The sequence below is a fragment of the Pongo abelii genome, chromosome 15 (assembly GCF_028885655.2).
Source record: "Pongo abelii isolate AG06213 chromosome 15, NHGRI_mPonAbe1-v2.0_pri, whole genome shotgun sequence".
Classification (NCBI taxonomy): Eukaryota; Metazoa; Chordata; class Mammalia; order Primates; family Hominidae; genus Pongo; species Pongo abelii.
In genome coordinates, this window is record NC_072000.2 from 108,222,226 (window position 1) to 108,249,563 (window position 27,338).

The following is a 27,338-nucleotide window of genomic DNA, read 5'->3' on the forward strand; positions in this document are numbered from 1 at the left end:
AGGTGGCGCGTCTGCCGTTTGTTCCTTTTGATGTTCGCATGTGTTCGGAGTTTCTTCCTTCTGGTGGGTTCGTAGTCTCGCTGGCTCAGGAGTGAAGCTGCAGACCTTCGCGGTGAGTGTTACAGCTCTTAAGGCAGCGCGTCTGGAGTTGTTCGTTCCTCCTGGTGGGCTCGTAGTCTCGCTGGGTTCAGGAGTGAAGCTGCAGATCTTCACGGTGAGTGTTACAGCTCATAAAAGCAGCGTGGACCCAAAGAGTGAGCAGCAGCAAGATTTATTGCGAAGAACGAAAGAACAAAGCTTCCACAGTGTGGAAGGGGACCCGAGCGGGTTGCCACTGCTGGCTCGGGCAGCCTGCTTTTATTCTTTTATCTGGCCCCACCCACATCCTGCAGATTGGTAGAGCCAAGTGGCCTGTTTTGACAGGGCGCTGATTGGTGCGTTTACAATCCCTGAGCTAGATACAAAGGTTCTCCATGTCCCCATCAGATTAGTTAGATACAGAGTTTCGACACACAGGTTCTCTAAGGCCCCACCAGAGCACCTAGGTACAGAGTATCGATTGGTGCACTCACAAACCTTGAGCTAAACACAGGGTGCTGATTGGTGTGTTTACAATCCTTGAGCTAGATACAGAGTGCTGATTGGTGTGTTTACAATCCTTGAGCTAGACATAAAGGTTCTCCAAGGCCCCACCAGAGCAGCTAGATAGAGTGTCGATTGGTGCACTCACAAACCTTGAGCTAAACACAGGGTGCTGATTGGTGTGTTTACAATCCCTGAGCTAGACATAAAGGTTCTCCAAGGCCCCACCAGAGCAGCTAGATACAGAGTGTCGATTGGTGCACTCACAGACCCTGAGCTAAATACAGAGTGCCAATTGGTGTGTTTACAATCTCTGAGCTAGACATAAAGGTTCTCCAAGGCCCCACCAGAGCAGCTAGCTACAGAGTGTCGATTGGTGCACTCACAAACCTTGAGCTAAACACAGGGTGCTGATTGGTGTGTTTACAAACCTTGAGCTAGAGACAGAGTGCCGATTGGTGTGTTTACAATCCCTGAGCTAGATATAAAGACTCTCCACGTCCTCACCAGACTCAGGAGCCCAGCTGGCTTCACCTAGTGGATCCCGCACTGGGGCTGCAGGTGGAGCTGCCTGCCAGTCCCGTGCCGTGTGCTCGCACTCCTCAGCCCTTGGGTGGTCAATGGGACTGGGTGCCATGGAGCAGGGGGTGGCGCTCGTCGGGGAGGCTCAGGCTGCACAGGAACCCACGGAGGCGGGGGACGGCTCAGGCATGGCAGGCTGCAGTCCCGAGGCCTGCCCCGCGGGAAGGCAGCTAAGGCCCGGCGAGAAATCGAGCGCAGCGCCGGTGGGCTGGCACTGCTGGGGACCCAGTATACCCTCCACAGCCGCTGGCCCGGGTGCTAAGTCCCTCATTGCCCGGGACCGGCAGGGCTGGCCGGCTGCTCCAAGTGCGGGGCCCGCCAAGCTCACGCCCACCCGGAACTCCAGCTGGCCCGCAAGCGCCACACACAACCCCGGTTCCCGCTCGCGCCTCTCCCTCCACACCTCCCTGCAAGCTGAGGGAGTGGGCTCCGGCCTTGGCCAGCCCAGAAAGGGGCTCCCACAGTGCAGCGGTGGGCTGAAGGCCTCCTCAAGTGCCGCCAAAATAGTAGCCCAGGCAGAGGAGGCGCCGAGAGCGAGCTAGGGCTGTGAGTACTGCCAGCACGGTATCACCTCTCACCAGGATTACAGGTGTGAGCCACCACGCTCAGCCAACACCAACATTTCTTACAAAGAGCTCCTCCACAGCTCCCCTCACCTATGATCAGCATTCCATCTATTCTCCAAGTCTATACCACAATGATGGAGGAAGACACTGCAGCCCACCATCCATTGTGTCTGTCAAAACCTGACAGAGGATCCAGAACTAACATTGAAGATGCAAAGCAAGTCAGCCTACTCGACTCTTAGTCTACAAGCTAAGCCCATAGCCCATCTGCCGCCACAGAGATGCTATGTTTGCGTGCACAGAGGCACCCACTTGGCTGCTCCAGGAGAGGACATGGCAGCAGCATGTGAAGGGCAGGTGGAGGGCTGCTCCAAAGGAGACGTGGTCTGATTCATGGACTATCATGTGAATAGGTGACACCACTCAGTGACTGCTGCTTTATAACTTCATATAATATTTTGATATATTCAATAGAAATGACAATATCTACCCCAAAAATAATTATTTAAAAATAAGTTATAACCCAAACTCATTACTACCGGTAAAAAGCAATTTAAAAAACAAAACAAAACAGGGTCTTACTCTGTTGACAAGGCTGAAGTGCAGTCGTACAATCATGACTCACGGCAGCCTCAAACTCCCGGGCTCAAGTCATCATCCCGCCTCAGCCTCCTGAATAGCTGGGAATACAGGCGGATGCTACCACATCTGACTCTTTTTTTTTTGAGATGGAGTTTCGCTCGTTGCCCAGGCTGGAGTGCAATGGTGCGATCTTGGCTCACTCCAACCTCTGCCTCCTGGGTTCAAGCGATTATCCTGCTTCAGCCTCCCAAGTAGCTGGGATTACAGGCGCCCGCCACCACGCCCTGCTAATTTTTTTGTATTTTTAGTAGAAACAGGATTTCACCATGTTGGCCAGCCTGGTCTTGAACTCCTGACCTCAGGGGATCTGCCCGCCTCGGCCTCCCAAAGTGCTGGGATTACAGGCATGAGCCACCACGCCTGGCCACATCTGCCTTTTTTTTTTTTTTTTTTTGTGACACGGAGTCTCACTCTGTTGCCCAAGCTGGAGTACAGTGGTGCGATCTTGGCTCACTGCAACCTCTGCCTCCTGGGTTCCAGCAATTCTCCTGCCTCAGCCTCCTGAGTAGCTGGGACTACAGGCACATGCCACCACACCTGGCTAATTTTTGTATTTTTTTGTAGAGACGGGGTTTCACCAGATTGGCCAAGCTGGTCTCGAACTCCTGACCTCGTGATCTGTGCGCCTCAGCCTCCCAAAGTGCTAGGATTACACGTGTGAGCCACACACCTGGCCTCATCTGATTAATTTTTTAAAACCTTTTATAGAGAGAGGGTCTCACCATCTTGTTCTGGCTGATCTCAAACTCCTGGCCTCATGTGATCCTCTCACCTTGGCCTCCCAAAGTGCTGAGATTACAGGTGTAACCCACTGCACCTAGCCATCAATTTTTAAAATTCAATTTAATTCACTATCACTTACCCCATTTTCAGTACGTTTTTCTCCAGGTACATTTATTACATTTCTCTGAGTTCGTTGCTCTTGGGTCTGACGGCCACCTAAAGAAATAAAAGAACCAAACTCACCAAAAGGCGTATTAGAAAAAAGTAATATTCTCCCATTTCTTCATGTATTCAAATATTTATTGAACACAAGTGTAAAATACCAGGCTGAGAAATTCAAGACTTTAGTACAGTTGAAAAAATGGTCTTACAATTAATCTTTTATATAAAAAGTTGTTTAGGCTGCGCTCAGTGGCTCACACCTATAATCCCAGCACTTTGGGAGGCCAAAGCAGGAAGATAACTTGAGCCCATGAGTTCTAGACCAGCCTCAGCAACATGGGGAGAATTTGTCTCCACAATAAATTTTTTAAAATTAGCCGGGTATGGTGGTGCACCCTGTAGTCTCAGCTACTTGGGGGGCTGAGGCGGGAGAATGACTTGAGTGAGAGGGGTCGAGGCTGCAGTAAGCCAGGATTGGGCTACTGCACAATCTTGCTCTGTTGCACTCCAGCCTGGGCAATAGAGCAAGACCCTGTTTTAAAAAAAAATAAATTAAAAATAAATGAAATACAGTGTTTAAATGAAATCTTTTCTTTGTACATTCTATCTAAGAATCTTGAAATTGACTTGTTATCAAAAGGCTTTTAACACTTAAAAATGGAGAAGATGGTAAATTTTATATGTATTTTATCTCAATTAAAAATAAAAATCTGGGGCTGAGCGAGGTGGCTCACGTCTGTATTCCCAGCACTTTGGGAGGTGCTGGGATTCTCCCAAGATGGAAGGATCACTTGAGCTCAGGAACTCAAGACCAGCCTGGGCAACGTGGCGAAAATCTGTCTCTACAAAAAAAAAAAAAAAAAAAAAAAAAACAGAAAGCAGCGAGGCATGGTGACATGTGCCTCATGTGCCTGTAGTCCCAGCCACTCACAAGGCTGAGGAGAATAGCTTGAGCCTAGGAGGTAGAGACTGCAGTGAACCATGATCGCACCATTGCACTCCAGCCCAGGTGACAGTGAGACCCTGTCTCAAAAATAAAATAAAGATAAAAATTTGGCATTCATATTACCAAGAGGGGAAAAAAAAGAAAAAATTTTCAAAAAGGCATTTGCGGCCAGGCGTGGTGGCTCACGCCTGTAATCCCAGCACTTTGGAAGGCTGAGGCGGACAGGCTGCTTGAAGCCAGGAGTTTGAGACCAGCCTGCCCGAATGGCAAAACCCTGTCTCTAGTAAAATTACAAAAATTACCCAGGCATGGTGGCGCACACCTGTAATCCCAGCTAACTAGGAGGCTGAGGCAGGAGAATCGCTTGAACCCGGGAGGTGGAGGTTGCAGTGAGCTGAGATAGCACCACTGCACACCAGCCTGGGCGACAGAGTGAGACTCTGTCTCAAAAAAAAAACAAAACTAAAAGCAAAAGAAAATCCAAAAGGCATTTGTATTTTAGGGCCAGGCATGGTGGCTCATGCCTGCAACCCCTGCACTTCCAGAGGCCAAGGCAGGAGGATCACTTGAGACAAGGAGTTCAAGACCAGCCTGGGCAACAGCGTGAAACCCTATCTTTACCAAAAATACAAAAAATTAGCTGGACGTGGTGGCACACGCCTGTAGTCCCAGCTACTTGGAAGGCTGAAGTGGGAGGATCACTTGAGCCCAGAAGGCAGAGGTTGCAGTGAGCCAAGATCATGCCACTGCACTCCAGCCTGGGTAACAAGTGAAAAAAAAAAAAAAAAAAAAAAGACATTCACTGAGATGGGGGCTGGACGTGGTGGCTCATGCCTGTAATCCCAGCACTTTGGGAGGCCAAGGCGGGCAGATCATGAGGTCAGGAGATTGAGACCATCCTGGCCAACATGGTGAAACCCCATCTCTACTAAAAATACAAAAAATTAGCCTGGCATGGTGGTGCACACCTGTAGCCCCAGCTACTTGGGAGGCTGAGACGGGAATTGCTTGAACCCGGGAGGCAGAGGTTGCAGCCGAGATTGCGCCACTGCACTACAGCCTGGCGACAGAGTGAGACTCTGTCTCTAAAAAAAAAAAAAGAAAAGAAAAGAAAAAGAAAGGAAAAGAAAAAAAGAATATTAATAAGTTGAAGGGAGAAGTTTAGTGAGCAAAAGCAAAACAAAACATGAGACAGCACCCAATAAGCTACTCTCTATGCCACCCTTTCAGGCAGAGGTAAAGGGGCAGAGGGTAGAGTGTTACAGGTGGGGAAGATGGAATTCTGAGTTGGGGCATGAAAGAGAGAGTGAATGGACAGCTCCTAGGCTCATGCAATCCTCTCACCTCAGCCTCCCAAAGTGCTGGGATTACAGTCATGAGCCACCATACTCAGCCCGTTTCCAAACTTTATAAGTGAGAAAAAAAATAACCACTCTCCCCAGGACATTAAGGATTATGTACATATTAATAAGAAAAAGGCAAGACTTTTTATTTAAGTATAGTTAAATGAGGGAGGGTATAGGTGTCTGAAGAACTCAGGTAGAGAGTTAAAATAAACCCTTAGCACTAAAGCAGCACTTCAACTGTCAGCCAGTCTAATCCTCCTCTTCAGGTGGATGTTCCCAGAGAGGACGGACCCTGGTCTAAGGTAAAAGTAGATGAAGAGTTGAGCCCGGAGCCTTGGTGTCCTGGCTCCAGATGTAATGGTGTATTCTAAAAGGCAGCCTTATGCTATGGAAAGATGATTTTAAAGCAGATAGTACCTCATCCAAGGGCAAATTTTCCTTTACTATAAAATACAAATAAAGGGGATAATTTGCAATAAAGAAATATTATTTTTACAAAGGACTGTCCTTTTATTTGCTTGAGTTCATTTTTTTAAATATCAGAATCCATAATCACTGTTAACAAGTTAAAGGTTTTTTTGTTTGTTTTGTTTTGTTTTTGTTGATTTTTTTTGTTTTTGAAACAGAGTCTCGCTCTGTCGCCCAGGCTGGAGTGCAGTGGCGCGATCTCAGCTCACTGCAAGCTCCGCCTCCTGGGTTCACACCATTCTCCTGCCTCAGCCTCCTGAGTAGCTGGGACTACAGGCGCCCGCCACCACACCCGGCTAATTTTTTGGTATTTTTAGTAGAGACAGGATTTCACCATGTTAGCCAGGATGGTCTCCATCTCCTGACCTTGTGATCCAACTGCCTTGGCCTCCCAAAGTGCTGGGATTACAGGCATGAGCCACTGCGCCCGGCCAAAGGTCTTTTAACTGTACAGTGTATATGTGTTCAAAAAAATTTCCTTATTTTCTTTAAATTTTAATTAAAAAATATACCGTATATTCCCATGGTTCAAAAATCAAGAAGAACAAAAAGGTATACAATCAATAACCCTCCCTCCTCTGTTCTACAGCCACTTTTCCCTTCCCCCCAGGCCAACAACATCCCCAGTTACGTAGATATCTTTCCAAAACTGCTTTATACATATACACATACAAACAGATAGATATGCACATTACTCTTTGCTCATCTTTCCACAAAAGAAGGCTAAGTGTGCACATTCTTTTGCACCATGCTTAATTCATGTAACATGTTTAGGAGATGGTCTGGGTCAGGGCACAGAGGTTCTTCATTATTTACGGCTGCAGAGCATTCTGCTGTGTAGATGCACCCTAATTTATTTAGCTCAACTCTCCTGGTGGGCATTTAGGTTGTTCCTACCAGCAATGCTCAGTGAATAACCCTGTTTATATATCGTTTTGTATGTGCCAGGGCACAGCTTTAGGATAAATTCTCAGAAATGAAACTGCTGGGTAAAAGGTTTTCTGTTTTATAAGTTTAACAGCTATTGCCAAATTTCCTTCTCTAGAAGGTGCCAACCGCCTCCCACAGCAACGCAGAAGACTGCCTGTTTCTCAGAATCCTTGTCAACACTGTGCTATTAACTGTTTTAATCTTTGCCAATGTGACAGGTAAAATATAGTATTTCAAGACAGTTTTCTCTGCATGTCTTTTATTAGGAATAAGGTGAATATCTTCATATATCCTAGGGCCATGTATATTCCTTTTCTGTGAACTGTGTGTGTATATATTTTTTCTATTATTCTACTAAGCTTTTTTTTTTTTTTTTCTTTTTTTGAGATGGAGTTTCGCTCTTGTTGTCCAGGCTGGAGTGCAATGGCGTGATCTCGGGCTCACTGCAACCTCTGCCTCCCAGGTTCAAGCGATTCTCCTGTCTCGGCCCCCTGAGTAGCTGGGATTACAGGTGCGTGCCACCAAGCCTGGCTAATTTTTGTATTTTTAGTAGAGACGGGGTTTCACCATGTCGGCCAGGCTGGTCTCGAAGTCTTGACATCAAGTAATCCACCCCACTTGGCCTCCCAAAGTGCTGGGATTATAGGTGCGAACCACCACACCTAGCCAAGTTTTTTCTTATCAAATTTTAGGAACTCTTTACATGTAAAGAGAATTAGCCCTTTGCAATATGAGCTACCAATGCTACTTCCCAGTTTATAATTTATCTTTTGACTTTTTTTAGATGTTATTGCCATGCGGTTATTTTTGGTTTTGTTTTATTTATATATATTTTCTGAGACGGAGTCTCGCTCTGTCGCCTAGACTGGAGTGCAGTAGCGTGATCTTGGCTCACTACAACCTCTGCCTCTCAGGTTCAAGCGATTCTTCTGCCTCAGCCTCCTGAGTAGCTGGGATTATAGGCGCACACCACCACATCAGGCTAATTTTTAGCAGAGATGGGGTTTTACCATGTTGGCTAGGCTGGTCACAAACTCCTGACCTCAAGTGATCTGCCTTGCCTTGGCCTCCCAAAGTGCTGGGATTATAGGCGTGAGCCACCACACCCAGCCTATTTTTATTTTTTGAGACAGGGTCTCTCTCTGTTGCCCTGGCTGGCTGGAGTGCAGTGGCACAATCATGGCTCACTGCAGCCTCCACCTCCTGGGCTCAATCGATCCTCCCACCTCAGCCTCCCAAGTAGCTGAGACTACAGGGCATCCACCACCACAACCAGCTATTTTGTATTTTCTGTAGAGATGGGGTTTTGCCATGCTTCCCAGGATGGTCTCGAACTACTTGGCTCAAGTGATCTGCCTGCCTCAGCCTTTCAAAGTGCTGAAATTACAAGCCTGAGCCACTGCACCCAGACTTTGTTTTAAATAATTCATTTATCAGTCTTGTCTTTTATGTTTTAGTGTTACACTTACAAAGGCCTTGTTCACTTCAAAAATAAAAAGATCTTCCAGAACTTTCTTCTAGTCTTTTCATAGTTTTATATATTTTTAAAATCTAGATTTTTGACCAATCTGATATTTACCAAAAACAATCCCTTTAGCGTGGCGGTGGGTGCCTGTAATCCCAACTACTCGGGAGGCTGAAGCAGGAGAATCGCTTGCACCCAGGAGGCGGAGGTTGCAGTGAGCCGAGATTGTGCCACTGTACTCCAGCCTGGGTGACAGAGTGAGACTCCATCTCAAAACAAAACAAAACAAAAATCCCTTTAAACACCAAGTCCCTTTATACCGTCTGAGTACGTTGTTTAATTAACTTAAGAGTCCTGAGAAGGAAAGAAGGGTTGGTGCCTAAAAAGTGTGATGTAATTGGCTGGGCACAGTGGCTGACACCTATAATCTCAGCACTCTGGGAGGCTGAGGTGGGCAAATCACTTGAGGTCAAGAGTTCAAGACCAGCCTGGCCAACACGGTAAAACCCCATCTCTATTTAAAATACAAAAATTAGCCAGGTGTGGTGGTGCGCACCTGTAGTCCCAGCTACTTGGGAGGCTAAGGCAGGAGAATCACTTGAACCCCGGAGGTGGAGGTTGCAGTGAGCCAAGATTGTGCCACTGCACTCCAGCCTGGGTGACAGAGTGAGACTCTGTCTCAAAAATCAAAACAAAACAAAAAAAAATGCCGTAATGGTAAACAACACTAACAGAAGCCAAAGAAACATGAGATACCAACTTTCTCTCTAGCCACTTGTAAGTGCAGGGCCGGGTATGTGTGAATAATTTAATATTTATTCCTATTTTTCTTAAATTAACTTTTCTAGCAAAAATTAACAAATGAGGAATAAAGCATTTATCTACCTTGTTCACTGTTCTCAGTTGGGGAGTCCTCGTGTCGAAGGAAAAATTTCACTTCTTCCCTCCGTGGACCCCATTTCTGAAGATGTTCGTACATCATATGATCAAAGGGTATGGGACGTTCTAGGAAAAAGACCACATCTTTTTACTCCAGAATTAAAATGACTCCAACCAAAAGTAAATTTTTAAAAAAACTTAAATGAATGTATATATGCACACATGTATGTCTACATGTTACAATTCAAAGATATTACAAGCACTGAATTTCAACATTAATGAGTAAAAGCAAGAATATGAATGGGAAATAATTTAGGCAACAGATAAACACAAAAAGTATCCATGAAAGCAATTTTGTAACATTAAATAGGGAACACTGAAACATACCCTTTACAAAACTTATTTATCACAAAGCATTGTGTCTCCCATTCTTTTGTTTGTTTTGAGATGGGCTTTTGCTCTTGTTGCCAAGGCTGGAGTGCAGTGGCACCATCTTGACTCACTGCAACCCCCGCTTCTGGGTTCAAGAGATGCTCCTGCCTCAGCCTCCCAAGTAGCTGAAATCACAGGCATCCACCACCACGCCCAGCTAATTTTTTGTATTTAGTAGAGAGAGGGTTTCACCATGTTAGTCAGGCTGGTCTCAAACTTCTGACTCCAGGTGATCCACCCGCCTTGGCCTCCTAAAGTGCTGGGATTATAGGCGTGAGCCATTGCACCCAGCTTTTTTTTTTTTTTTTGAGACAGAGTTTTGCTCTTATCACTTAGGCTGGAGTGCCATCTTGGCTCACTACAACCTCTGCCTCCAAGGTTTGAGAGATTTTCCTGCCTCAGCCTCCTGAGTAGCTGGGATTACAGGTGCCCACCACCACGCACAGCTAATTTTTGTGTTTTTAGGAGAGATGGGGATTACCATGTTGGCCAGGCTGGTCTTGGCCTCTTAGCCTCCTGGCCTCAGGTGATCCACCTGCCTTGGCCTCCCAAAGTGCTGGGATTACAGGTGTGAGCCACTATGCTCAGCCTCCCATTCTTGAAAGAAACACAAATTGACCAGGCCATGTTATTTCTTAAAATGTTAGGCGTGGCAATCAGAGGTACGAAGGCTGGACAGGGCACTTCCTGGCAACTCAGGCAACATTATTGTGAATGTTTGTCAGTACCAAGTTAATAAAAATTAAATCCTATATAACTAAATGTATTTCAAATATTTTTTTAAAAATCAAAGCTTACTCACAATCTCTCACTCCTTTACTTTTTTTGAGACAAGGTCTTTGCTCTGCCACCCAGGCTGGAGTGCAGTGGTATGATCTCAGTTCACTGCAACTTCCACCTCCCGGGCTCATGCAATCCTCCCACCTCAGCCTCCCAAGTTAGCTGAAACTATAGGCATATGCCACCATGTCTGGATAATTTTTGTATTTTTTGTAGAGATGTGGTTTTTGCCATGTTGCCTGGGCTAGTCTTGAACCGCTGGGCTCAAGCAATCTGCCTGCCTCAGCCTCCCAAAGTGCTGGGATTACAGGTGTGAGCCACTGTGCCTGGCCAATATCTAACCAATTACTTGAGAAGAGCACTAACCCAGTTGTTGAATTTAAAAGAACACTTTTATATGTATAATGCATTCCATTTTCCTTCTCTGTGAACTGTCTCAGGTATTATGTCTATTTCTCAAAAATCTGGGTTGTGGCTGGATGGGGTGACTCACGCCCGTAATTCTAGCACTTTGGGAGGCCAAGGTGAGCAGATCGCCTGAGGTCAGGAGTTCGAGACCAGCCTGGCCAACTTGGTGAAACCCTGTCTCTACTAAAAATACAAAAATTAGCCGGGCGTGGTGGCAGGCACCTGTAGTCCTAGCTACTCAAGAGGCTGAGGCAGAAGAATCACTTGAACCCGAGAGGTGGAGGTTGCAGTGAGCCGAGATTAAGTCACTGTACTCCAGCCTGGGTGACAGAGCGAGACTCCATCTAGGGGTGGGAGGAATCTGGATTGCTTCTTTCTTAGTGATCTAAAGGAGTTCTTTATACTCGGGATACTAATCCTAGGTTGGTTACATATACTGAAAATAAACTTGCCTATTAATTCTGTTGGTATCATTTTTTGTATAGAAGTTTAAAAAATTTAAATGTAAGCAGTTATCAATCTTTTCCAATTTTAGTTTGAGTTTTTGGTACAATAAATCCTCTTCTACTCCAAGGTAAAAAAGATATTCTCTTATGTTCTTTCTACAAATTTTAAAGTACAGGTTTTCACTGACTTTATGGAATTTATTTCTGCATTTGGCATAAAGATCTGATTTTATTTTTTCCCTACTTGAATAACAATGGTTCCAGCATCATTTATTGAATAGTCTATCCATTCCCCATAGACAAGTAATTGTCACCTCTAATATGTAGTAGGATGTCATATGTACATGGGATCTTTCTGAGCTGTCTCTTCTATTTTATTGGCTATCCACCTATCACTGTGCTAATACCACAACCTTAATTACTATCATTTTGTAGTGAGTCTTGCTACCTGGTAGGTCAATTTCCCTCATATGGCTTAGTTTCAAAATTGTCTTAGTATTTCTCATCCCTTTGCATTCATATATGTTTTAGGAGCAGCCTGTCAAGATCTTTTTTAAAAAGGTAGAATTTTGACTGGAACCATATTAATTGATTTATAAATAAACATGGGAGACCTAATATCTTTGTGATACCAAGTTTTCCAGGCCTTGAACATGATTGTGTGCCTCCATTTTTTTCACGCATCTTGTGTTCTTCAATGATGTCTTAAAACATCTCACCATGGAAGTCTTGCTCATCTTAATTTATCCTCTGAACTTGATTTTCTGTTTTACATGTGCATATTATCATTTAAATATAATTGTTTTATTTTGGAATAATTTGAGATTTATAGAAAAGTTACCAAGATAGTAAAAAGAGTTCCTGTATATCCTTCATCCACTTTCCCCTAATACAAACATCTTACACAGCTATGGCATTCTGTATACACTTCATCCTTGAACACAGGTCTGAACTGCAGAGGTCCATTCACATGTGAATTTTCTTCCACCTCTGCCACCTGAGATGGCAAGACTGACCTTTCCTCTTCCTCCTCCCTCAGCCTACTTCACATGAAGATAACGGCCAGGTGTGGTGGCTCATACCTGTAATCCCAGCACTTTGGGAGGCCAAGGTAGGCAGATCACTTGAGGCCAGGAATTTGAGACCAGCCTGGCCAACATGGCAAAACCCCATCTCTACTAAAAATACAAAAAATTAGCTGGGCATGGTGGTGCACACCTGTAATCCCAGCTACTTGGGAGGCTGAGGCAGGAGAATCACTTGAACCCGGGAGGTGGACGTTGCAGTGAGCTGAGATTGTGCCACTGCACTCCAGCCTGGGGAACAGAGCACACTCTGTCTCAAAACAAAACAAAACAAAACAAAACAAAAAACCGTGAAGGATGAAGACCTTTATGATGATCCACTTCCACTTAATGAATTATATATTTTCTTTTCCTTGATTTTCTTAATAACATGTTCTTTTCTCTACCTTATTTTATTGTAATAATAAAGTATATAATACATATGACATATAAAATGTGTTAATTGGCGACTTCTGTTCCAAGTAAAGTTTCTGGTCAACAAAAGGCTACTAGTAGTTAAGTTTTGGAGGAATCAAAAGTTATACTTGTTTTTCAACTGTGCAGGGGGTCGGTGCCCCCAATCTCCATGCTGTTCAAGGTTCAACTGTACTTAATAAATAAACCTTGTTAATAGTGTTGCTCAATTCTTCCCTAATCTTATTTTGACTGTTTGATCTACTAATTTCTAATAGATATATGCCTACAAATCTCCCATTTTGATTGTGGATTTGCTAAATTCCTCCTAATTTTATAAATTTTGACTTTATATTTTTCAGTTTACATTGTTAAATGTACATCTACTCATGACTAAGCTTCTTGATATATCACTCCTTTTAGTATGTCCATCTTTATCCTAACAGTTTAACTTTAAATTTTATTTTGTCTGATATTAATGTTGCCAGAAAAGCTTTCTTCTCACCTTTCTCTTCATTTCAACATTTCTGAAGGTATTATGCTTGTATGTCTGTCTCTTGCAAGCAGCACAGAGCTGATTTTATTTTTTACCCAATCTGTACCTCTGTCTTAATAGCTAAATTTAATCTGTTGCAGTTAACATGGTTATGGATATTTTTATATTTACTTCTCCTGCCTTATTTTAGGTTTTTAGTCTCCTGTCCTTTCTTTTTCTTCCCCCTTTTCTGATTTCTCTTGGATTGATGGAGTTCTCTGTGTTCCCCTTTTCCCACTCCTGCCCACTTGAGGTACAGCTGTAAGCACTTTACAGGCACTGTATCATTTAATATTCATTCTTACCAGGAGCAACTCCAGCATCAAGTGGTGAAGCCTGGCCTTGGCTTAACTCAGGTGGAACACACCTTTAGCCCTGCTGCTCCACAGGAACCCAACTCCCGGCCCTGTGGCCTATGTCCAGTGGAGGCCAGCAGGAACACAGCTTTGGTCCTGCTCACTGGCTTCCACTTTTGCTCCACAGCGAGGCTAATCTTCATTGTCATCTATTTTTTTTTTTAATGTAAGAATGTCATTAGTTTTTATATATTTTCTCTGTAGTTTTTTATGAATTTGGAGCAGAAGGAGTGCTTCAAAGCACACACCTTATGCACCAATTCAGTCAGTCTTAAATCTTGAGGTTGGTTTGAATCTTGTACATTCATTGCCCTTAATTTTTTAGTTTATTTTGGTTATTTAAACAAGAAAGATTCTCACGATTCCCTTCAATTTCACACAGACTTGAACCTTTAAATGGTTATCAAGCTACATTATTCCATTAATTTTTTTTTTTTTTTTTTTTTTTTTGAGACAGAGTCTCGCTCTGTCACCCAGGCTGGAGTGCAGTGGCACGATCTCAGCTCACTGCAACCTCCACACCTCCCTGGCTCAAGCTATCCTCCCACCTCAGCCTCCTGAGTAGCTGGGACCACAGGCATGCACCACCATGACCAGCTTTTTTTTTTTTTTTTTTTGAGACAGAGTTTTCGCTCTCGTTGCCCAGGCTGGAGTGTAATGGTGCGATCTTGGCTCACTGCAAACTCCGCCTCCTGGGTTCAAGCGATTTTCCTGCCTCAGCCTCCCGAGTAGCTGGGATTACAGGCAGGAGCCAACACACCTGGCTAATTTTTTGTATTTTTAGTAGAGACAGGGTTTCACCATGTTGGTCAGGTTGGTCTCGAACTCCCGACCTCAGGTGATCCACCCACCTTGGCCTCCCAAAGTGCTGGGATTACAGGCGTGAGCCACCGCGCCTGGCCTACACGCAGCTAATTTTTTGAATTTTTTGTAGAGACAGGGTTCACCATGTTGGCCAGGCTGGTCTTGAATTCCTGAACTCAAGTGATCCACTTGCCTCAGCTGCCCAAAGTGCTGGGATTGCAAAACTGATCTTTTACATAATCAAGATGTTTATATCAGGCTGGGCGTGGTGGTTCACACCTATAATCCCAACACTTTGGGAGGCTAAGGCAGGTGGACCACCTGAGGTTAGGCATTCAAGACCAGCCTGGACAACATGGTGAAACCCCATCTCTACTAAAAATACAAAAATTAGCCAGGCGTGGTGGCGCATGCCTGTGGTTCCAGCTACTCGGGAGGCTGAGGCAGAGAACTGCTTGAACCCGGGAGGTGGAGGTTGTGGAGAGCTGAGATCGTGCTACTTCACTCCATGCACTCCAGCCTGGGTGACAGAGTGAGACTGTGTCTCAAAAAAGAAAGTTCATATCAGCTCATGTGCTCTATCAAGAAGCACTGAAAAGCTGGCATATTAAAAAAAAAAAAAAAAAAAAAAAAACCCTAGGGACTGGGCATGGTGGCTTACACCTGAATCTTAGCACTTTGGGAGGCAAGAGTATCACTTGAGCCTAGGAGTTCAAGACCAGTCTGGAAAACACAGTGAGACTTAATTGCTACTTTTTTTTTTTTTTTTTTGGAGACAGAGTCTCGCGGTGTCGCCCAGGCTGGAGTGCAGTGGCGCGATCTCGGCTCACTGCAAGCTCCACCTCCTGGGTTTTACGCCATTCTCCTGCCTCAGCCTCCCGAATAGCTGGGACTACAGGCGTGCACCACCTATGCCCGGCTAATTTTATTTTTAGTAGAGACGGGGTTTCACTGTGTTAGCCAGGATGGTCTTGATTTCCTGACCTTGTGATCCGCCCACCTTGGCCTCCCAAAGTGCTGGGATTGTGAGCCACCGCGCCCAGCCTCCTTTTTTTTTAATCAGCCGGGTGTGGTGGCACACATCCATAGTCCCAGCTACTAGAGAGGCTGAGGCAGGAGGATTGCTTGAGCCCAGGAGGTTGAAGCTGCAGTAAGCCATGACTGCACAATGCACTCCAGCCTGGGTGACAGGGCAATATCCTGTCTCAAAAAGAGAAAAATGAAAAAAAAAGATTAAAAATGCTAGAATGATCTGGGGGATAAATTGGTTAACAGATTTCAGCCAATTCTGTTTTTAGTTTCACCATTTTCAAAAGTATTAACACCTGCAATTTCTTAAACTTCCCTAGCTTCTTTAGCATGAGTCAGACTTACTGTTACCTTAGATTTTAGCTTTTTGGGGTCTGCTAAGTCATTAACCACCCGTCCATCTGTGTTGAACATTCCAAAATATTACAATGCTATCACATCCTGTTCTTCAACCTTGTAGCTTTAAGCTATTTTATCCCTTTTCATTGTAATTTTAGTGTAATTTCAGGAAAGAACAAAGATTGATACGGATGCATGTATGGTTTATTCGTACTACTTAAGCACAAGTCCATGATACTTTTAGTCTATAAAATAGCATTTCTCATTAGCCAGGCATGGCAGTGCACATCTGTAATTGCAGCTACTCAGGAAGCTGAGATGGGAGGATCCCTTTAGCCCAGGAGTTCGAGGCTACAGTAAGCTATCACTGCCATTGCACTCAAGCCTGGATGACAGAGCGAGACCCTGTCTCAAAAAAATCAAAGCAAAAAAAAAAAAAAAAAGTTTCTCCTCTGTGAGTCTACAGAAACCTAGAGTTCTGTAAGACGTCACTAAGGGCTTCATGAGATACTATAACTGAAAAAAATTAGCATTTTTGAACTTCATACAGAACGTGATATTAGCATTTAGAGTGATAGACAATGGCCAAGCAGCCCTGTTAGCAACGTCAACAGTGGTCTCTCAGCCCTGAATGGCTGTGTGCAGGACCATGTTCCTTTGATAAAGTTCATTCTCAATCAGGAGTCGGTAGATGGTGAGAGTATTGCAGGGAGGAGAGGATGGTGGGCTGATGGCATTAGCTTCTCCCTCCAGAAACATCTTCCCCAACACCTCTTTATATGCTAATGACTGATTTATAGGAACAAACAAGCTCTAGCTCTGAAATAGGAATCTTGGAATTTTTCATTCTACTGAGAGAATATTTATACCTCATGAGCTGACTCCCTGGCTCTGCTATTGTTAACACTTAAAAATATACATTGGGTAGGTTAAAAGCGAACTGTACTGTGTATTTTTGCAATTTTTTTTTTTTTTTGAGACGGAGTCTCACTTTGTCGCCCAGGCTGGAGTGCACTGGCATGATCTTGGCTCACTGCAACCTCCGCCTCCCAGGTTCAAGCGATTCTCCTGCCTCAGCCTCCCGAGTAGCTGGGATTACAGGCATGCGCCACCACACCCAGCTAGTTTTTGTATTTTTAGTAGAGATGGGGTTTCACCACGTTGACCAGCCTGGTCTCAAACTCCTGACCTCAAGTGATCTCCCCACCTCAGCCTCCCAAAGTGCTGAAATTATAGGTGTGAACCACCGTGTCCGGCCAATTTTTTATTTTTTGAGATGGAGTCTTATTGTGTCGCGGCCAGGCTAGAGTACAGTGGCACAATCTTGGCTCATGCAACCTCTGTCTCCCGGGTTCAAGCGATTCTCCTGCCTCAGCCTCCTGAGTAGCTGGGATTACAGGTGTGCACCACCACGCCCAGCTAACTTTTATGTTTTTAGTACAGACAGAGTTTCACCATGTTGGCCAGGCTGGTCTCAAACCCCTGACCTCAAATAATCCACCCACCTCGGCCTCCCAAAGTGCTGGGATTACAGGTGTGGGCCACTGCGCCCAGCCTGCAATTCTTGCTTAGTTATTAATTATGTCTTCCTGCTTTATATTTTATTAGTGTTTATGTCTTAACAAACATGTCTGACAGTTTTTGAAGATGAGGTGTAAGATAAAGAGGAAAACTCTAGACTTATACCCACATTCAAAACAAATGAAGGCCGGGCCTGGTGGCTCACGTCCATAATCCCAGCACTTTGGGAGGCCGAGGCAGGCATATCACTTGAGGTCAAGAGTTCCAGACCAGCCTGGCCAACATGGTAAAAGCCTGTCTCTACTAAAAATAAAAAAATTAGCTGGGCATGGTGGCAGGCGCCTATAATCCCAGCTACTTGGGAGGCTGAGGCAGGTGAATTGCTTGAATCAGGAAGGCAGAGGTTGCAGTGAGCCAAGATGGCACCACTACACTCTAGCCTGGGATACAGAGTGAGACCCTGTCTCAAAAAAAAAAAAAAAAAAAAGAAAAGAAATGAAAACATGTCCACACAAACTTTTGTCCACGAATGTTCACAGGAGATTTATTCATAAGAACCAAAAACGTAAACAATCTGCTATGGTCTGAATGTTTGTGTTGCCCTAAAATTCATATGTTGAAACTGAATCCCCAATGTGGTAATATTAGGAGGTGGGGTCTTTTAGAAGTGATTAGGTCATGAAAGCACTATCTTCATAAATGGGTTTAGTGCCTCTACAAAAGAGGCCCAAGATGTGGTGGCCCACAGCTGTAATCCCAGCACTTTGGGAGGCCGAGGCAGGTGGATCGCTTGAGCTCAGGAGTTTGATGTCAGCCTGGGCAATATGGCAAAACCCCATCTTTACTAAAAGCACAGAAAACTAGCCTGGGAGGTGGAGGCTGCAGTGAGCCAAGATGGTACCACTGCACTCCAGCCTGCGTGACAGAAAGAGACCTTGTCTCAAAAGTAAACAGGCTGGGCGTGGGTGGCTCACGCCTGTGATCCCAGCACTTTGGGAAGCCAAGGCAAGCAGATCACTTGAGGTCAGGAGTTGGAGACCAGCCTGGTAAACATGGCGAAACCCCATCTCTACAAGAAATACACAAAAATTAGCCGGGTGTGATGGCGTACCTGTAATACAGCTACAAACTTGTGTTAAGATTTATAACTCTAAATCTTCAGTGCAACCAAACAACTTGATGTCAAGATAAGAGATAAAACTTTGTGAGCTACACAATCTAAGCACAGGTTCAAGGTATAAGTGATTGTAATTTACTGTTCTATTCCTAGGTAAGTTCTAGATTTGCATAAAGAAAATCCTGCCATTTGTAGAAATATAATGCACATTATGCTGCTGACTTTTTTCTTTTTTCTTTTTTTTTTTAAGAGATGGGGTCTCACTCTGCCACCCAGGCTAAAGTGCAGTGATATGATCATAGCTCACTGTAGCCTTGAACTTCTGGGCTCAAGGGATCCTCCTGACTCAGCCTACTGTAGCTGGGACTACAGGCGCGCACAATCACGCCTGGCTCTAGCTTTGTCTTATTTAACAAACATCAAAGGCAAAAACAGAAACGGTCTCATCTTAGTTGAAAATGAAATCTGTTTGTGCTTAGCGCAAGTTCGTATCAGAACTAAGTATTTGTAGAGCAAAAAACAATGACAAGTTAAACATTAAAGAAGTAAATTTCAGCCGGTAGCAGTGGCTCACGCCTATAATCCCAGCACTTTGGGAGGCCAAGGCGGGCAGATCATGGGGTCAGGAATTCGAGACCAGGCTGGCCAACATGGTGAAATCCCGTTTCTACTAAAAATACAAAAATTAGCCAGGCGTGGTGGCGCACGCCTATAATCCCAGCTACTCGGGAGGCTGAGGTAGGAGAATAGCTTGAACCCACAAGGCGGAGGTTGTAGTGAGCCAAGATCCTGCCACTGCACTCCAGCCTTGGACAGAGCAAGACTCCATGTCAAAAGACAAAAAACAAAAAATATATATATATAAGTAAATTTCATTCCATATTTTTAGTTTTGAAAGCAGCATTTTTATATACACATATGCCTATAAAAAGATTTTTAAAAGCATGTATATTGGCCTTTTCTAACTGCAAGGCCTATATTTAGCTAAATCATGTTTCTCAGTTTTGCATAAAATTGTGTCTTAGGCCACATTTTTATTCACATTGCTTTGGCTTATCATTTAGAAGCTTTATTTTTAGTTGTTTTACTAATCAACACTGTCAATAAATTTTCATTTTTTACATTAAAATCAACTTTTAAATTTGTACATTTATTAAAATCAATTTACAACCTATATTTAAATATACCAAGTCTGAACATAACCTAATTAAAACCCATTTTGTCTTAAGCCAGTTATTTAACAGAAATTTATTGTTTCCCTCTATTCGTGTGTGTGTGTGTGTGTGTATGTATAGATAGATAGATACATATATATATATATATATGTATATATATATATATTTTTTTTTAAAGACAGGGTCGCACTCTGTCCTCTGTCACCCAGGCTGGAGCACTGAAGTGCAGTGGTGTGATCAAGCAATCGTCCCATCTCAGCCTGGGCTCAAACAATCGTCCCACCTCAACCTCTCAAGTAGCTGGGACTACAGGCATGTGCCACCACGCCCAGCTAATTTTTGTATTTTTTGTAGAGACGGGGTTTGGCCACATTTCCCAGGTTGGTCTCGAAGTTCTGGGCTCAAGCAATCTGCCCACCTTGGCCTCCAGTGCTGGGATTACAGGTGTGAGCTACTGCACCTGGCAAAGTTTTGAGAAGATTTATTTCAAGAAAGCTTCGCTACATTTTTTTAATTATAAGAAAGTTTAACTGAACATAATTTTTGTTTTAAAGTAGAAAAAACACAACCCGATCAACATGACAAGACCCTGTCTCTACAAAAAATAAATAAATAAAAGGATTGTCCGGGCACTGTGCAGTTTGCCTGTGCTCCCAGCTACTTGGGAGGCTGAGATGGAAGGATTCCTTGAGCCCAGGAGTTTAAGGCTGCAGTGAGCTATGATCATACCACTTCACTCCAACCTGGGCAACTGACCAAGACTCTGTCTCAAAAAAAAGAAAAAGAGGCTGGGTGCAGTGGCTCATGCCTGTAATCCCAGCACTTTGGGAGGCCGAGGCAGGTGGATCACGAGGTCAGGACTTCGAGACCAGCCTGGCCAATATGGCGAAACCTTGTCTCTACTAAAAAATGCAAAAAATTAGCCGGGCATGGTGGCGCATGCCTGTAGTCCCAGCTACTCGGGGAGGCTGAGGCAGGAGAGTCAGTGGAACCTAGGAGGCAGAGGTTGCAGTCAACTGAGAATGCGCCACTGCACTCCAGCCTGGGCGACAGAGAGAGACTCTGTCATAGAAAAGGGGAAGGGAAGGAAGGGGAGGGGAGGGAAGGGAATGGGGGGGAGGGGAGGGGAGGGAAAGGAGGGGAAGGGAAGAGAAGTGAGGAAAGGAAAGAAAAGGAAAAAACACTACTGATCTGGTTAGGTTTTGTGTCCCCACCCAAATCTCATCTTGAATTGTAATCCCCATAATCCCCACCTGTCAAGGGAGAGACCAGGTGGAGGTCACTGAGTCATGGAGGTGGTTTCTCATGATAGTGAGTGAGTTCTCATGAAAACTGATGGTTTTAGAAGGGGCTTTTCCCCCTTCACTTGACATTTCTCCTTCCTGCCACCTTGTGGAGGAGCTGCCTTGCTTTCCCTTCGCCTTCTGCCATGATTGTAAGTTTCCTGAGGCCTCCCCAGCCTTGCAGAACTGTGAGTAAATTAAACCTTTTTCCTCTATAAATTATCCCATCTCTGGCAGTTCTTTATAGCAGTATGAAAATGGACTAACTACCCTATACATATCATGTAATATAAAATATACCTAATTAGCATCTTGTATAATGGAAATCTATTACAAGACTTTTAGGAACTTTAATTAAATAAGGTTAAAAAAACTCAAGTAGGAAACTTAACAAAAGATAAAAATGGAAGGTTCTAGCTACCTCACTGACTGGCATTAGAACTGACACCTGTGTGGGGAAGGGAACCACACAGAGTAGCTAATGACCTGGCCAAATTAACAGACTGTTACAGGCTGAACTGTGTCCCCACTAAATTCATCTGTTGTAGTCCTGACCTCAAGTACCTCGAAATTTAACTGTATTTGGAGATAGGATTTTTGAAGAGGCAAGAAGAAAAAATGAAGTCATCAAAGTGGCCCCTAATCCAATATGACTAATGTCCTTACAAGAGGAGGAGGTTTGTCCACAGACAGGCATGGAAGGAAGACACAGGGAAGAGAAGAAAACCATCTACAAGTCAAAGAGAGAGAGAGTCTTCAGAATAAACCAAGCCTGCTGACACCTTCCTCTCAGACTTCTAGCCTCCATCACTGTGAGAAAATAAATTATTGTTGTTTAAGCCACCCAGTCTGTGGCACTTTGTTACGGCAGCCTTAGCAAAATAATGCACAGATCCACAGTGAAATAGCTCTACTGGAAAGCACTGATAATTACTATTGAAGGATTCTATCTATGACATACTGATCATACTAATGTCAGCAGTTATGGGTGCAGTAATTTTTTTTTTTTTTTTTGAGATGAAGTTTTACTCTTGTTGCCCACGCTGGAGTGCAGTGGCACAATCTTGGCTCACTGCAACCTCCGCCTCCCAGGTTCAAGCAATTCTCCTGCCTCAGCCTCCCGAGTAGCAGGGATTACAGATGCCCACCACCATGCCCAGCTAATTTTTTGTTTTTTTTAGTAGAGACAGGGTTTCACCATGTTGGCCAGGCTGGTCTCAAACTCCTGACCTCAGGTGATCCACCCGCCTCGGCCTCCCAAAGTGTTGGGATTACAAGAGTGAGCCATGGTGCCCGGCCAGGTGCAATAAGTTTTACGTGAGGGTTCTCTGAAACCTAAAAAAAAAAAAAAAAATCTCTGTAAGGGTTCCTCTAGGTAAAAGGACTGAGAAAGGCTGTTTCAGTGCTTTCCCTCTCCCTTTGATGGCATCCACTGGAAGTTACCTTCTCTTCTTCCTAGATCCAGCTTTGTTGGCCATTTTACTTACTAATCTGTGTTTACTAAGTGCCTTCTATGAACACTAGGCTGGGCACTGGGGATATAATGGTGAACAACAGACAAGTTCCCGCCTTCAGGAATTTTAGTCCAACAAGATAGAGATAAAAACTACTACTACATTATGTTTGTTTGTTTTTTTTGAGACAGTCTCGCTCTGTCGCCCAGGCTGGAGTGCAGTGGCACACTCTTGGCTCACTGCAACCTCCTCCTCCAGGTTTCAAGGGATTCTCCTGCCTCCCAAGAAGCTGGGATTATAGACGTGTGCCACCATGCCTGGCTAATTTTTGTATTTTTAGTAGAGATGGGGTTTTGCCGTGCTGGCCAGGCTGGTCTCCAACTCCTGGCCTCAAGTGATCCACCTGCCTTGGCCTCCTAAAGGGCTGGGATTAGAGGAATGAGCCACCGTGCCCGACCTGTATCATGTTTTGATAAATACTACAACAGTATTAGAGCACAGTATTAGAGCACAGGGACACTAACACCCTTTGAGATTCATGGAAGGGATGAGAGGCAAAGAATAACCAGATGTTAGCCAAGCTCCTAGGGATTGTTCTAGACAATGAAGGAGCATGTACAAAAGCCATGGTAAATGTACTGTGCTGTGACTCTGTGCTCCAGGGTGGTAGTCCTCATCCTTGAGGAGGTAAAACTAAGTTATGATTTGAGATGGGCTGGGAGACAAGGATGGCACCAACTGAGTGACTCATATGAGAGAGATAAGCATTCTCAAGAGGCCATAGACCATTTAGGGCTATAATACTTGTGTAAAAATTTTATTCCCTTACAATGCGAAGGCAGATGAGGAATTAGAAGTGATAACAAGTAACAGAGAACAAAAGTGCTAAGAGGCTAGAGAAGAAAAAAAACAAGGGAATGAATGATCAGGCTTTAACACTGCTCCCCTTAAAAATGTTAATTACAATTACTTAATTGCCTGCTTCCTGTAGCTGTCATTAGGCTAACAATTGAGGGCCTGTCCTTTTACTTCTAATTTAGTAATAGTCCAATGTTTATCAAAGTCAAGTTTCTCTCCATGTATCCTTAAAATTCTTTACTCTGAATTATAAGTAAAAAGCACAAGACCCTGCAAAAAAAAATTGTAATTTATATACCTATAAGGGACTTGTATCTAGAATACATAAAGAACTTTTACAATTCAGTAACAAAAAGACAAATAACCCATTTTTAAAATGGGCAATGGGGTGGGGCGCGGTGGTTCACACCTGTAATCCCAGCACTTTGGGAGGCCCAGGCAGGTGGATCACTTGAGCCCAGGAGTTTGAGACCACCCTGGGCAACATGGCAAAACCCTGTTTCTACAAAAATTAGCTGGGCATGGTGGCACATGCCTGTAGTCCCAGCTACACGAGAGGCTGAGGTGGGAGCACTGCTTGAGCCCAGAAGATGGAGGTTGCAGTGAGCCAGTATTGTGCCACTGTTCTCCAGCCTGGGCAACAGAGAAAGACACTGTCTCAAAAAAAAAAAAAAAAAAAAAATAGGCAAAGGAACTGAATAGACATTTCTCCAAAGAAGATATACAAATGGCCAATATGCACATGAAAAGATTTTCACCATCATTAGTCATTAGGGAAATGCAAACCACAATCACAATAAGACATATCTTCACAACTACTAGGATGGCTAAACTCAAGTAGACAGTATCAAGTGTTGATGAGAATGTGCAGAAATTCTCCACATCGTATACTGCTGCAGGGAAGGTAAGATGAAGCAATTGCATTAGAAAAGTCTGGTGGTTCTTGAAAAGGTTAAACACAGAATTACCATATGACCCAGAGATTCCTAGGTTTATACCTAAGAGATATGAAAATATATGTCCACACAAAAACTTGTACATTGCCAGGTGCGGTGACTCATGCCTGTAATCCAAGCACTTTGGGAGGCCATGGTGGGTGGATTGCCTGAGCTCAGGAGTTAAAGACCAGCATGGGCAACACGGCGAAACCCCGATTCTACTAAAAATACAAAAATTTAGCCAGGCATGGTGGTGCGCGCCTATAGCCCCAGCTACTGGGAGGCGGAGGCACAAGAATCGTTGAACCCAGGAGGCGGAGGTTGCAGTGAACCAAGAGCATGCCACTGCACTCCAGTCTGCGGGAGAGAGCAAGACTCCATGTCAGAAAACAAAAAACAAAAATAAAAAGTTTGTCCATGAAAGTTCATAGGAGCATTATTCATAATAGCCAAAAAAAAAAAAAAGAGAGAGACAGCCCAAACATCTATCACTCTGGCCTGGGAGACAGAGTGAGATCCTGTCTCAAAAAAAAAAAAAAAAAAAGTATACAAAAAAGCATTTTGTAAAACTCAGTCCTGTGCAATATAATTAAATTACTCAATTCTTTATTACCACAGATAACTAAGAACTAGAAGCAATATTTTCCATTTGATAAATACTAAATTATATGTACTTAGTTACCTTTTTTCCCCAGTTTTATCAGAAAAAAAGCAAATCCATCACAAGCTTAGCTAAAAGATGGTGATTTGATTTTATTAATGTAACAACCTTTACAGGACCTAATACATACCATTTCCCCTCCACACTTCAGCTAAATGGCAGCTGCCTTCTCCAGGTTCCTTGCAAAATTCTACAACATCTCGACAGGTTGTTTCTGGTGTTATAGGAACTTCTGTTAAAATCTGTTCATTGTTGCTCAAGAAAACGGTTAATATCATCTGTAAGAGAAAAGAGCAAAGCTGTAATTTAGATTCTTTATCACAAAGAGACTAATCTGTAAATTTAAAGTGATCCCTCTACCCACCCCCCGCCCCCAAAATGCCTACAGGATTATTTTCTGGAAATAATAATAGATAAGCTGATTCTAAAGTTCATGTAGAAAGATGAAAAAGACAAGTCAGGAAAATTCCAAATGAGGAGAGTAATAGAAAAGAAAGAGCACTACCAGATCATTATAAAGCCTCAAAACAACAAGGCAGCAGTAGATATATATATAGATCAATGGGGCAAAGTCATACCCCAGAAATAGACCCAATTACCTACGAAAAAAATGGCAAATGATGAGGGAGGTATCTCAAAAATCAAGGAGGGAAAACGACTATACAATGAGTGATGTTTGAGCAAAATATATCCATCTGGAAAAAAATGGTTTCATACCATATATCGTACACTAGCAGAAGTTCCTAATAGATCAAATATTTAGATACAAACCCTAAAACCATAAAAAGTCCAGAATGAAACCTGGGTAAATTCTCTTTTATAGCTTTGGCATAAAGGTGTTGTTTCAAACTATGACTCAGACTTGAGACGGAGTCTCGCTCTGTTGCCCAGGCTGGAGTGCAGTGGCGCGATCTCGGCTCACTGCAAGCTCCGCCTCCCGGGTTCACGCCATTCTCCTGCCTCAGCCTCCAGAGTAGCTGGGACTACAGGTGCCCGCCACCACACCCGGCTAATTTTTTGTATTTTTTAGTAGAGACGGGGTTTCACCGTGTTAGCCAGGATGGTCTCAATCTCCCGACCTCGTGATCCACCCGTCTCGGCCTCCCAAAGTGCTGGGATTACAGGTGTGAGCCACCGCACCCGGCCAAGAATCTCTTATAATCCAGAAAAGCAAGGTAGGGGAAAATATTTGCAACTCATATTACAAATACAAAGCTAATCCCCTCAATACATAAAGCGCTCCTAAAAAATGATAACAAAAAGACCAAAAATCCAATTCCTTAAAAGAAATTAGCCAGGGAAGTGTATTAATATATCACAGTAAAAGAAAAATAAATGACCCTTAAACATAAAAATACATTATAGTGTATTTGAAAAAATAAAAATTGTCTAGCCTTACTTTATTTTTTTGAGATAGGGTCTCACTCCGTCACCCAGGCTGGAGTGCAGTGGCGTGATCTCAGCTCACTGCAACTTCTGCCTCCTAGACTCCAGAGATCCTCCTGCCTCAGCCTCCCAAGTAGCCGGGACTACAGGCATGTGCCACCACGTCCAGTTAATTTTTGTATTTTCTGTAGAGACAGGGTATTGCCATGCTGCCCAGGCTGGTCTCAAACTCCTGAGTTCAAGCAATCCTCTCGCCTTGGCCTCCCAAAGTGCTGGGATTACAGATGTGAGCCACTACACCTGGTGTTTTTTTGTTTGTTTGTTTTTCTTGAGACAGAGTCCCACTCTGTTGCCCAGGCTGGAGTGCAATGTCGCGATCTTGGCTCACTGCAACCTCTGCCTCCCTGGTTCAAGCAATTTTCCTGCCTTGGCCTTCTGAGTAGCTGGGATTACAGGCGCATACCACCACGCCCAGCTAATTTTATTTTATTTTATTTATTTATTTTTTTGAGATGGAGTCTCGCTCTGTCGCCCAGGCTGGAGTGCAGTAGCACAATCTCGGCTCTCTGCAAGCTCCGCCTCCTGGGTTCACACCATTCTCCTGCCTCAGCCTCCTGAGTAGCTGGGACTACAGGCGCCCGCCACTACACCCGGCTAATTTTTTGTATTTTCAGTAGAGACGGGGTTTCACCGTGTTAGCCAGGCTGGTCTTGAACTCCTGACCTCGTGATCCGCCCGCTTTGGCCTCCCAAAATGCTGGGATTACAGGCGTCAGCCACTGCGCCCAGTCTTATTTTGTATTTTAGTAGAGACGGGGTTTCGCCATGTTGACCAGGCTGATCTGGAACTCCTGACCTCAAGTAATCTGCCTGCCTTGGCCTCCCAAAGTGCCGGGATTATAGGTGTGAGACACTGTGCCGGGTCTTTTTTTAATTTCAAAAAAATACTAACACTTTGATCCAGCATCTTAAGACATCATATTGGAAGGAAAATTTTTTTTTCCCCCTTTTCCTCAGTGGAACAATGAAAGAGATACTTTAAAAACAA

The 27,338-nt window shown here is 44.0% G+C and overlaps 1 protein-coding gene and 1 non-coding gene across 2 annotated transcripts in view; both read right to left on the reverse strand.

Moving 5' to 3' along the window:
• PPP1R13B (protein phosphatase 1 regulatory subunit 13B) overlaps positions 1–27,338 on the reverse strand; it is a 130,381-nt gene that overhangs the window by 43,521 nt on the left and 59,522 nt on the right. The window contains exons 2-4 of the mRNA XM_024231502.3: positions 25,036–25,183; positions 9,298–9,417; positions 3,235–3,311 (exon numbers count right to left, since the gene is read on the reverse strand). Of these exons, the coding sequence (XP_024087270.2) occupies positions 3,235–3,311; positions 9,298–9,417; positions 25,036–25,183 (345 nt within the window). The remainder of the gene's footprint in view (positions 1–3,234; positions 3,312–9,297; positions 9,418–25,035; positions 25,184–27,338) is intronic.
• Positions 24,937–25,016, reverse strand: LOC112128924 (small nucleolar RNA SNORD51). The gene has a single exon (XR_002911369.2). It is a non-coding gene; the product is annotated as a small nucleolar RNA SNORD51 (small nucleolar RNA).